The sequence below is a fragment of the Eurypyga helias genome, unplaced genomic scaffold, assembly GCF_000690775.1.
Source record: "Eurypyga helias isolate BGI_N326 unplaced genomic scaffold, ASM69077v1 scaffold23897, whole genome shotgun sequence".
NCBI classification, from domain to species: domain Eukaryota; kingdom Metazoa; phylum Chordata; class Aves; order Eurypygiformes; family Eurypygidae; genus Eurypyga; species Eurypyga helias.
This window is the reverse complement of record NW_010260125.1, coordinates 1-11,977: the sequence shown is the minus strand read 5'-3', so window position 1 is coordinate 11,977 and position 11,977 is coordinate 1. Positions and strand designations below refer to the sequence as shown.

The window sequence follows — 11,977 nt, the reverse complement described above, 5'->3', positions numbered from 1 at the left end:
GCAAGCAACAACACGCCGTCTCTCTGCTCAGAAGGCGAAGGTAAGGACCTCTCTGCCCTGTTGCCAGCTCCTTGGGGAACAGGGATCTAACAGGCACCTTCTTCTGTCTCTTAAACCAGCCCGAAGACGCAGTTGCCTCTGGACACAAGCAGCAAAAGCTGGAGAGAAACGTGAGTGTGTGTGGGTCTGCTGGATCCATGGGGAAGCAGAGCGGGAATTTATTCCGAGTGTGGCTGGCACCTCCTGGTGCTAACTTGAATTTTGTGGATGAGCTGGTGCCTTGATTTATTTTTAATTTTTGTGTGTGTGTGTGTGTGCAGTTGAAAAATGAGACTAGAATAACTCCAGGTCTGGTGCAGGCAAAAGCTGGGAGAGGGCAGCTGGGGTTCCCTCAGTCAGTGCCTCCGCATGAACACACGGAGGAGTTTAAAAGCCAACAAGACAGAGGTCATTTACTTATTTTCTTCTTGCCTTTACTTGAGAAAGATGGCGGTACTTAAGCCCCCAAACCCAAGCACACAGAGATGCTCCCTGCCTCCTTCCCACCTGCAGCTCGTGACATACCAGCTCCTCCCGGGAATCTGACTCTCAGAGTGCAACTCTCCCTTGGGGGAACAACACGTGTGCAGCTTCGCGTGTCCTATCTCCAGAGCACACGCCACTTCTGCTGTGCTAGAGGGCACTTGTCACTCCCAGTTAAACCTCCCCTTTCCCCAGTGTGTCACTGGTCAGCTGGACTTGTGCTCAGATGGAGGCTCTCCTCACTTCTTCCCTGTTCACAAATCCCTCTCTTCGCTCAGCACTCTGTCTCATCTTCCTCTTCGTTTGTCCCTCAGTTGCTGGGAAACCAGGATCACATAAAAGTGGAGCTTGAAAAACTGAAGACAACCTACGCTTCACAGCAGCAGAAGCTGGAAGAGAGAGTGTGAGTGTTTGAGGGCATGTCTTTCTGTTTGGATGGGCATTTGTGGAGCTCGTTGCAGCTGAATTTGATCCTTGGGAATGGGAAAGGAGGCAATCTGCCTTTGATGAGGTACAGACGGAGAAATTATGGTTCACCCTTGAAAAAAAGTGAGGCCTGGAAGCCCAAACTGATGTTTTCCAGGCTCTTAAGAGGGTCACCTGTTTGCTTAAAAGTCGGTGGTGTTTAGGTACCCAACTGGCCTATGCACCGCTGAAGATCCCGCTCCTGTGACACACACGGCAAACATGTGGCAGCTCAGAGATTAATCCAGCCCTAGCTCTTACCCCGGCAGCGGTTCTGCCATCAACAGGGATGGGGTCGGTGTCCTGGCTAATGCTGCCACAGCAGGGACACGTGAGAACTGGACCCTCTGACTGTGCAGGATGTTTCCTTTTGCTGTGAGAGCTCTGTGGCTGCTGGCTGGCACACAGCTAGTGGGGCTGGCAGCTGCTGCTGCAAGATTTCTGTCATCCCGTTGTGATTTCCTTCTCAAAGCTGGCTGTACTGGACTTACAGAGAAGTTTGGGGGGTTAAAATAAATGCACCTTCTTCCTGTGTGCCCAGGACGGCGATGGGGAAGGAGCTGCAGGAGGCGAAGGGAGCAATTGGGGACACCCAGCACAAGCTGGTGGAGCAGGCAGCGGTAAGGACAGGCTCCCTTCCCTGCTCATCTGCTCCTCCTGGGTGCCATGTGCTTCTCCTGGAGCTAGCGGGGGGAGGATGGCTTGTGACGAGGTACTCTGACACATCTACCTCTCCAGGGCATTTGTCATACCAAGGTGCTGCTCCCAGTGCAGTTTCCTTCTCCAGGGGTGCAATGTGCGTGGTGGAAGGTGCTGCTTGACACTGATGGTGGGAGGAATTTTATTCACTGATGTTTTGAAAGAGTTGGTGAAATCACGGGGAGGGGGACTGCAAATGACAGAGATAGCAGGGGAACAGAGACTATAAACATTTCTCTGAAAACCCAGGACCTTCTGAGCTCTAGTAAAGCTGAATATCTGGAAATGAAGTCCCCCCTCTCTTACGGAGCTTCTTAGTGCCCCTTTCTTGGCCAGAGGACGAGGGCAGAGGTGAACGTGTGTGCTGTGTCTAGGTGCTGCTCACCTCCCAGAGCCAGCTCCAAGAGGTGGAGGCGGAGAACTCCCGGCTGCAGCTCCAGCTGAAGGAGCTGAATGAGGAATATCGCTCCCGGCTTGCACAGTACATCAAGGATGTGGCGGTGGGTGCCCCGTGTCCCAGGGGCTCCCCAGGGCTGGGGAGGTCTTTCCATGCCGGCTGCCTACTTCTTGCAGTCTGCTGCTGCTTCCCATCCTTACTGGGCTGTGGGGCAGAGCAGGAAGTTGGGCTTGGGGAGCCATGCTTGAAGCTGGAAAAGGTTCTGTGCTCTCGGCTTGGCCTGGGGGAAGAGATGCTGTCCCCCTCCTCACCCAGACTTCCTCTATGGCTACACTAAATGGTCTGTGAGCTTCTGCTGGGACTTTCTTTCTTGGTCAGATTACTCGGATTGAAAGATCCTTCTATTTACAATGGCTGCCTTCCAGTTGGCTTCTAATCTCCATTGCCCTGACAACTTCCCTCGGCAGGCCAGGCGATGCCACTCCTGGCTTTGGCACCGCCTCCGTGCTGACTCTGCTGCTATCCCGGCGGGCAGCTCTGCCAGCTCTGCAGTCGGCTACAGAGCCCCATAACACCAGTACCTGGGACCTGCTCTGGGAACAAGCACCTTTGACGTAGAGTAGGACCTCCAGATCTTGGTGAGGCCCTGGCACAAGGCAGGCATTTCAGGCACAGGTACCTGATTATACTGAGCAGGGCACTGGGAAAAAGCCTCTTTCTACCCACCTCGGTAGCAGTTAAGCAGGTTTGGGCAAGAGCTTTTGTGCTGGGAGGAGGCTGTTTCTGAAGAACATGGTGTGGTGATGGATTAAGAAACTAAGCAAAGAGATTTCTACCATTAGGAAAGTTTAATTTCTAACAGACTGACGCTGAAGCATCTCCTAGCTAGCAGAGAGAGCGAGCTCGTTGGAAAGAGTATGGGACTAGAGCTGGTAACTCCGGCTGCTGGCTCATGTTTCCCTGGTCTGGTCACTGATACAGTACAGATGCCTTCTCTGCCTTGAAGGGCCATCGTGGATGTTAATTAGTCTTTCCTGCTCTTAGAAAATGAAAGATATGCCCTATTCTCTGTGCTGTTAGCACAAATATGCTTGGACCTTCTGTGTGTGAAATGGGTTACATGCCATAGGGAATGACTTGATCACCTCAATTTCTTTCTCTCTGTGTTTAAAGGACTATATGGACAGCAAATCCAGCAATGTAACGGGGCCTAGCAAAGCCCAAGCCAATCATGCTCACATGAAACGCTTTGTGGAGAGCATGCTGAAGGATATCAGGGCTTCCTACAAGACTCGGGAAGAGCAGCTAGCTGGAGCGGCACGTGGCTACAAGAAACGCATTAAGAACTTGGTCAAGAAGCATGAGAACCTGCTGATTGCTTATGGGTAGGGCTAAGCCAGAGTCTGGGCCACCCCTGTCTCTTCAGCTTATTGCTAAGGACCAAGTGCAAGTGCCCCATAGTACCCAGCCCTCTGGATGCAATGGAATCTGCCTGGAGCTCCCAGGTGGAGCAGGGGGTCTGGAGTGCGTGTTTATCTCCCTGCTTTTGACAAGCCAGGAGCAAGGTATCTCCAGCTACATGTCCTGGTGCTCTGGACACCCTGGAGCTGCTTTGCGTGTGCATTTATCCCATTTAAGATTTAGGGTAAAAGATTGCTTCCATGTTGGATGGTTTGGATATGCAGAGGTACCACAAATAACTCCTGCCTCTCAGCCCATCCCTGCAGAGCTCTCAGCTCTGCTCCACAGCTCTCTCAGCAGCTTGGGCTGTGGGAAGCAGCAGAAATTCTTGTGGCATAAAAGCTACAAATAGCTCTAGGATAAGCTCTCCTCAGAAACACTCCCAGGAATACTGTGCATACTGCTGGGCTCTCCCACTTACGCTTTCAGGTGGACTGGCTCTCAGTGGCCAGGAGCCAGCAGGTCCCAAGCGAGTGGTACCTCCACCAGCAGCAGAAATGCTCGATGTTTTTAGCTAACCAAAGCTACCAGGCACTAACCCCTCTGGCATGTTACAGGCTCCAGCGAGAGCAGATCCGGTCCTTGGGCAGCAGCACTATGGATTGTGGCCCTGCCGAGCTCCATTTTTCCGTCACAGACCCAGAGCTACAGACAAACACAACCCGGGAGCTAAACCGGCTGCGGGAGGATAAAGCAAAACTGGAGATGCAGCTACAGGAATTGCAGGTGGTGGCTGGGCTGCTGGCTTTCTGCAGTGACAAAACTGTGGGGCGGTGGGGAGAGTTTCACAAGTGATAGATTCAGCCCCTTCCTTAGGTATTCCACGAGGGTTTACTGCGGCACTGGCAGGGGTGGTACTTGCTTGCATTTTGGGAAGAGGCAGATGTCCAAGCAGTCCCCTTGTTGCTTTAATCCTGCTGCCTAGGGGTGAGTTACGGTTAGATCCAGGAGGCTGGGCAGCCCCATAGATTGGGGTCAGTGAGCTCTGGGAGGGCTGAGGAGTAGCAGATGTTATGGGAGAGCTGCCAGGCCCACAGAGTCACTCGCTGCTAAAGGAAGAGGTGAGTACAGGAGGATAGGATGGGGCTTTCTGTTCTTGAATGCCTTTGCCTCAGCGTGAAAGGCTGAGCAGGAGACCCCACACAGAAACATGCCAGTCAGCTCCACATCCTCCCACTGGTTCTGCCTGGGCAGAGACGTGTCTCTTGATTTGCCTGAGATACATTTATTTAAAAATTCAGAGGATGGGAGACCTAAACCTTAAGACTGCCCTTGCTAGGGCACTGGCGGCTGTTGGAGCACTAGGATACATCCTGCTGCTTTCTTCAAAGTGGGTGAGACTGCAATGGTTTAAAACGCTTACGGGAATACTGTTCTTTCTTTGCCTTCAGAAAAGACTGAAAGAAACCTCTGGCTTTCCGCTGTCCCCTGAGCAGTAAGTCCTGTTTGTTTCTCCGGCTGTTTGTAATTATGAATTCTCCTTGCTGTGTGGATTGAGGAGTCTTTTCTGCTTTGCTTGGAGATGGTAATAAATAGGGAGAAAGTGAGCTGATAGGGACTCATCCAAGAAGAAAAGCCAACTGTCATCTCAGCGGAGTGTTTCCTGTGGTGAAATGAGTTGGTCATTTGGGCCTCGATCCAAGAAAGCTCTTAAGCACATGTTTGATTTAATCATGTTTTTAGTCTCGCTGATCTCTTTAGAAGCTGAAGTTTAGCATATGCCTGAGTGCCTTGGTGGATCACAACCTGAGAAAGACAAGTGGAACACCACCAGTTTGGGATGGTCTTGTTTCTCCTCCCTCTCAACACAGAAGCTGGGCTGGAACCCTTAGGTGACCCTGTACTGGTATCTCCCCGGCTTCCTGACATGCCCTTTATCTGCTCATTTTTTGATGGGTCTCCTCCCCCTCCTTCATTATTCTGTTGAATCTCTATCAACTGTAACTGCGGAGAGGTGGAACCAAGTGTAGGAGAAATCTGAGCTGGGATTTTTCATCCTTTTAAAATGTGGTAGCCTAGAAAACATGTCAGGTATTTTGTTAACTGCATGCCAGCACTGAGGAGGCAGTCAGTGCCTGAGCCACCGGGGTCTGGAGGAGCGCCTCGGAGAGAGCTTGAGCCTTAACCAGGCTCTGCCATGATCTCCACACTGAAAAACAGAAGTAGCCCTTGAATAGATGCGCTAATTTTGGCAGACTCACCACAGGAACAAGATAGAAAAGTACCAGAACCTGCATTTTAGCAACGCATCTCGTTGTTAAGGATTTTACAGCTACCAAGAGCCTCTCTGCGCTTCAAACGCATTTTCTGTGCGCGGATGGGTCTTAGCCACGCCATCACCTTGTTCGCCTAGCTAGAGACGTGAAACCTGGTGTAACCGCAGCTGTAACGCCTGCTGCTTCTTGCCTTTATCAGCTGTGTGGCTTCAGTGTTTATTGTTTCCTTCCCTTCTGCTCCCATGAAATCTCAGCCACGATTTCCCGAGTGCCTGGGCCCGGAGGCTGCAGCCACCAGAGGGAACTCTGGCAGTCGCTGCCTGCTCTTGAGCACAATGCATTCCTCCCTTCATACAACCCAAATTCCCCGAGCATCAGATGTGACCTGTATTTTGCTTATTCAGACTGGGACAGAAGAGGAAGAACTTTCCCACGGCTGGGGTGCACAGACAGCTCACCTATCGCACTCAGCGACCAGAACGGGTGGGCTTGTGCTCAGAAGCATCAAAAGCGCCAGCATTTGGCATTGATTGCTCCCTGTTTCCATCAAATCCAGTCCTGCAGTGTCAGGTTAAGGACTCTTTCTGCACGGAGTCCTCTGATGTATGAGCGTTGATGTGAACTTGGAAGAAATCCAGCCGTCACAGTGGGGAATCCCAGGTTGGCAGAAGAAGGGCTGTGACTCTCATGCCCGGGCACAGGGACAGCACAGCATGCCCTGAGGTTTGGGGCATCAGGAGAGAAAAGGCTCAGAGCACTGGGGTTTATGGTCTGATGGACAGGAGTTGTGGACACAAAGAGCTGTGTGGCCTGCGGATGGGCTGGATTTGGAGGTCTGTTCATGATCAAAATCTGCTTTTTCTCTCCTAGGCAGCTGGATGAAGAGGGCTGGGCAGAGGTCAGGAAGCAGCTCCGGGAGTTCGCACACACCACCCAGGTAGAGGTCTGGAACAGCCCATCTGAATAAAAGTTTAGCCCTTACCCACACGTCAAAGATGTGCTGCCCTGTGGGCCACACGCTGCTCCAAGCTGGAGCGCAGTGGCTTCCCCCAGAGCCTTCCTGTGGCTTAGACCTCAGCCCACAGAGATCCCCGGTCAGTGATGTACTGAGGCTGTGCTTTCCCTGCTCTCACAGCTGCTCCTTGATGGACTGTATTGCTTCCTCCTTTGTTCCAGCACAAGCATTTAGGCATCTGCATAAACTGGGTCTGTATTCACCCCGGTTCAAGCCTAGTCTGAATCTGAATCAGCTTCCCAGTCTGGTTCATCCCAAGGATATTTGTGCTGTACTCAGGAATGGGGTGTCCCAGAGCTCTCTCCATCCCCACACTGCTCTACAGCACCCATCAAACTGTACTGATGCTCGCTGGGAGCGGGGTTTGCTGCCAGCGGTGATGGGCAGCAGTGGAAAGAAGGGTTGGTGCTGGGATCCCTGACACGGGGAAAAGGGCTTTGGAAACCAAGCAGTTTGGAAATGGTTGGACTTTATCTTAAAGGTCTTTTCCAGCTTAAAAGATTCCATGATTCCAAGCAGAGGTTCAGTTTTCTGCGGTAAACAAGGCTATAGATGTGCTACCAGCCTGCCTCCACGCTGTGCCTTCCTCTGTCCCCTGCGACCTGAGGAAGTGCTCTGTCCTTCTCTAGTCACGTAAAGCTACACACCCAAAGTGTGTCTCTTTGCAGCCAAAAGAAGGGAGATGCTGTGGCTGAGTTCTGGAGTGCTGCACTGGGAGCAGGTCCTGCTTCTGGCTCTGCTGAGTGTCCCAGGGGTGAGCTTGGTCAAGCACCTCAGATCCTCCTGGTGACACAGGGACTGTGCAGTTAACTTGGGCAAGATGATCATGTACTGCCCAGAGACACTGTGCAAAACCACAAATGTCTTTTTATATAAGAGAAATTAATCTGCACCAAACTACCAGTGGACCGGCGCGAAAGCTCTGTATCCCAGTGCCACATCTACCGACCGCTCTACCAGGCATCTGTGAAGGTTCTGGGGGAGTTGATGGCTTGGCAGCAAGGGTTGCTGCCTGTGTGGGGTGTCCCTGGCCCCCACGCCTGCGCCCTGGCCAGGGCAGGCTGCCTGGCCGATGCCCTGGAGTGGCAGTGCCTGCAGAAAGCTGCGCTATCGTCACCAGACTCCTTTCCCCGAGCACATCAGTTGCTTCTATAGTTTAAGTGAACTGATAGGGTAGTGCTGGAGCTGAGTGATGGGGATGTGGTTGGTCTCGCCTGGCAGAGGAACTGAGCAACTTCACTCCCATCTTGCAGAGTTGGCTGTTTTCTCCATGTTTCTTTGCCCCTCCAGGAGGATTTGGAGCAGGAGAGAAGCCAGCTGCTGACACGGGCCATTGTGGCAGAAGAGCAGGTGTCGGAGCTGCAGGAATACATAGATAAGCATCTTGCAAGGTGAGATGGTAGCCTCCCCCTTCACGGGTTCTCTGCGTTGTGCTCCGAGTTTATGTCCCAGGCTAATTGCCGGTGACGTGGCTGTACCTGCCGGGCTGTCGGCGCTGACCTGCCTTCCTGCAGTGCTGCCGGCACATCCAGCTGTGCAGGCAGCTGCCACCATCCCTTGTTCTGCCGGGCAGGGGGGCAGCGTCTGGCCTGCTCTGCCGCACATCTCCTTCCCTGTGTGCTCACCCATCCTTTGGAGGAAAACTGAGGATTGCCTAAAATCTAAAGCCTTCCAGCAGCCCCTGAACTGTGGTCCCCTCTCCTTGGCTCATCGTGCCCTGAAGCAGGGGGAACAGACGCTCAGGCAAGGAAGGGCAAGAACAAGCAGGACGTGTCTGTCAGAGCAATGGTCCGACTGGGCCTGCCAAGGCTCCCCAGTCTCGCTTGGGTCAGACTCCCAGGCTTGTTGCTGGTACCGTTACCTGCCAGAGCCGACAAACACCTCTTCCTTGGCTGCAATTTTATATCTGCCAGGGCTCAGCTCCCAGTGTGGCTCAGTGCCTGGGCTGGCTGCTCTGAATTAACCGACACTGCGTGTCCTTAGCATGCAGTGAACGCAAGGCTAAGCGTTTCGATTTATCGCTCCCGCGTGTGAGCGACTGGCGGGGTTGTGACCACACAGGCAATGATGGTGCTGCTTCCCCACTGCAGGTACAAGCAGGAGATCCTCCGGCTGAGGAAGCTCGCAGGCAGTGAGGTGCCACGCACACTCAGTGCTGGGGTGGCCGATACTCACTCCCTGCCCAGAGCCAGAAGGACTCTCAGCCATGAACCATAGCTCTCCACCACGGCTCCAAGAAGTGTCACAAGCGTAAGAAAGAGCAGGATTTAAAAGGAAGGAGCTTTCTGTTGTGTGGGCTGGCTGGGGCAAATATCCTTTCCCAGCTGAGAGGCAGAGTGAGGGAAACCACGTGGGTGTTCCGAGTCTCAAATTAACAGTACTAAAATGGGATGAGACAACTGCATCTTGCCCGTCCTCTGATCCCTCAGCTGTAGGGAGAGTACTGTTTTTCCCCGAGCACATCATGCCTCTGGACACGGGGTCAGGTTCCCGTGCAACTCTTTACTGTGGGGCTGCAGGGAGAGGTTCCTGCTCCTGCCTCCTAGGATGCTGCCATAACATTTCTCCTGGGTCAGAACAAGACAGGAGTCCAAGGACTAACTCTGCTCCTGCCTTTGCTCCTTAGCTTCTAAGAGATAAGGCCAGGGCTGGTTCAAGCTAGACTTTGGTCCAAAAGATCAGACAAAGGGGATGAGCTGCTCTTTTAAGGTGGGGAAAACCTTTTTTTTCCTCTCTGTGTGAGTGGAAATGAGAATGTTACATAAGGTGAGCAGGGCCAAACTGATCTTTCAGCGGGTGGTGAACTGGACAAACTCCCTCCTGAGCTCCTTCAAAGGATGGCAGACCAAAGCCTGACGCTGCCCTGGCTCCAGAAGCACCCTGCAGCTCAAAGGCAAAGCCAAAGTCTCCAGGGGAAAAACTGTTCAAATGTTTATTTTGAAAAATGAACTAGAAATAAAGTAGCAAACATACAGAATGAGGCACTGCAGATTTAGCCCTTAAATCCTGTGATAACTGCAGGATTCCTAGGTCTTAATTTCCCCTCCCTTGCTTTCCCCAAACTGCCCACTCTTTGGAAGGACCTCCACCTTCGAAGTCCCCAGGAAGAAGCCTGGCCAAGCATCCCTCTTGCTGCTGTCCTGAGCTGAGCCCAAGGGCTGGAGAGGCTCTGACTCCAACCACCGTTGACCCTTAAGGCCAGGCTTAACCAGCTGCTGTTAGATCGGGCTTCCCTCTGCGCTGCTCTGTGCTGCTCGTCGCACTTCCTTCATGTCGTAGGCCCAGACTTGCTCCATCCCCTGCCCAAGGGTGCTGCTGGGGGGCCAGGAGGGGAAGGGGAAGCGTCCAGCCACCACCCGGGCTTCGTCAGGGAGTTCTGCAAGGAGCTTGGCGGCTAGGGGAGGTTTCTGGGGAGAGAGAGACAGCCAGGGCCAGGTGGCCACAGGGAAGTCACACAGTGATGGTGCCACCCAGGACACAGGGCAACTTCTTGGCATGGCTGCTGGGTCCCAAGCAGGCACCATCAACCAACGAACCTTCCAAAATGCAGGGCTGGCACTCGCCCTGCGTATGGTTGGGACTGGGGCCAAAGTGGAGTGGTGCTGAGCACGAAACCGCTCGCTCGCAGTGATGCCCACCGCTGCTGCAGGTCTCAGCACTCCACAAGACTCCCTGCTCTGCCTGACCGAGAGCGGAGCGTGGACTGTACCAGGCACTCGTGGTGACCGTGCCAGGTAGCCAGCACCACAGGGGACGCAGGGCTGGTGCTCCCAGAGCAGCACTCCCTTGGGAAGAGGGTCTCAGACAGGGACTATGCTGGAAAACGTGCTCCCATTTGTTTTTTTATTCCAGCACAAGCAACTCTGGGATTTTCTTTACCTCTGGTCTCTTACTATCTTTGACACCATCCCAGATTCTCTCTCTTTTCTAAGAAAACACTCTCTCAAGCTTGCTCAGAGAAAGTCAGGGTGCCAGAGACCAACTTACCACACTGGGGGCCAGGAACACAATCACATTGTAGCAATCAGAAAGATTCACCTTAAAAAAGAAGGAAAACGGGAATGAAAGAAGCAACGGGGAGAGGGAGAACAGTGAGGGGAACCATTTGAGAAGCCGAATGATGAAGATCACATTTGCAGGTGATCTTCTGAACCTTGGAGGAAGCAAAGATACCTCACAACGTGTGGGATGGGGATGTGTTGGTGTGAAAGCGGTGCCTCTTACAACACCTGCCTCCAGCACCACCCCAGAACCCAGTTCCCTGCCAGATTTGCTGCAGGTACCAGCCTTAGCAGCGTCTCTGTGAAGACCACCACACCTCAGACCTCAAAGCTGCCCTGAGGAGGACCGCTGCTGCCTGCCAAAGGCTGGTGTTTCCCTGGAACAGAGGATGGTTTTCCCACCTCTTGGGAGCAGCATGGGTCAGGGAAGGAGGAAGCAACCATCAGCAAAGCCTGTCTGGAGACACTAGCCCTGGCCCTGCCCTAGCTACGGCCAGTGCTGAGCACAGCTGGACCCTTGGCACACCATTACCTTCCACAGATCTTTCTTCAGGAAGGAAACCTTCCCGTGGTACCCAGCCATCCAGGCCCGGTAGTTGGAGAGCCACAGCAGCCAGGGGTTGAGCTCATAGCCAATGGCTGGTCTGAGGCCTTGCTTATAGGCCTCGACCACCTGGAGAGAGAGTTGCAACCAAAATGAATGTGGGTGTTGAGTCTGGGGGCACAACTTGGGGGGCAGAGACTGTTACCCAGTTCCACTCCCCCCTTCCTGCTGGCTCATGGGCAGGATTACCTCGGTCCTCAGCACCTTCCAGGTGCAAAGGCTTGTCTAGGTCTTTCTGCCTAGAGTGGTCAGTCCTACCCTGCTCACTGCATGTGATGTCTTCCAGGACCACCTAGGGCTGTCTAGAACATCTAGGGGTGCCTAGAACCATCTAGGACCACCTAGGGCTGTCTAGGACCACCTAGGGCTGTCTAGAACATCTAGGGGTGCCTAGAACCATCTAGGACCACCTAGGGCTGTCTAGGACCACCCAGGGCTGTCTAGGACCCTGCTTGATGCATGTGATGTCTACTAGGACCACCTAAGACCAGCTAGGGCTATCGAGGATGACCTAGGGCTGTCTTAGGACCACCTAGGACCATCTAGAACCACAGCCAGGATCAGAACAGCAGCTGGGGATGGGGAGGGATTGCTCCC

At 53.3% G+C, this 11,977-nt stretch overlaps 2 protein-coding genes across 2 annotated transcripts in view; one reads left to right on the top strand and one right to left on the bottom strand.

The window, feature by feature from the left end:
- Positions 1-8,992, top strand: part of CCDC78 (coiled-coil domain containing 78) — a 13,291-nt gene extending 4,299 nt beyond the window's left edge. Inside the window, 10 exon segments of the mRNA XM_010154947.1 lie at positions 1-40; positions 120-170; positions 837-925; positions 1,529-1,607; positions 2,061-2,186; positions 3,257-3,468; positions 4,102-4,317; positions 6,631-6,697; positions 8,066-8,166; positions 8,866-8,992. The exon segment at positions 1-40 is cut by the window's left edge and continues 13 nt beyond it. Coding sequence (XP_010153249.1) covers positions 1-40; positions 120-170; positions 837-925; positions 1,529-1,607; positions 2,061-2,186; positions 3,257-3,468; positions 4,102-4,317; positions 6,631-6,697; positions 8,066-8,166; positions 8,866-8,992 — 1,108 coding nt within the window.
- A 1,001-nt stretch (positions 8,993-9,993) lies between these two features.
- LOC104512094 (protein FAM173A-like) lies at positions 9,994-11,449 on the bottom strand (the record flags this gene model as incomplete). Its single annotated transcript, XM_010154946.1, has 3 exons — positions 9,994-10,182; positions 10,763-10,813; positions 11,309-11,449. Coding segments are annotated over 3 exons (381 nt in total), but the record flags the coding sequence as incomplete, so codon positions are not given.
- Positions 11,450-11,977: the final 528 nt, after the last annotated feature.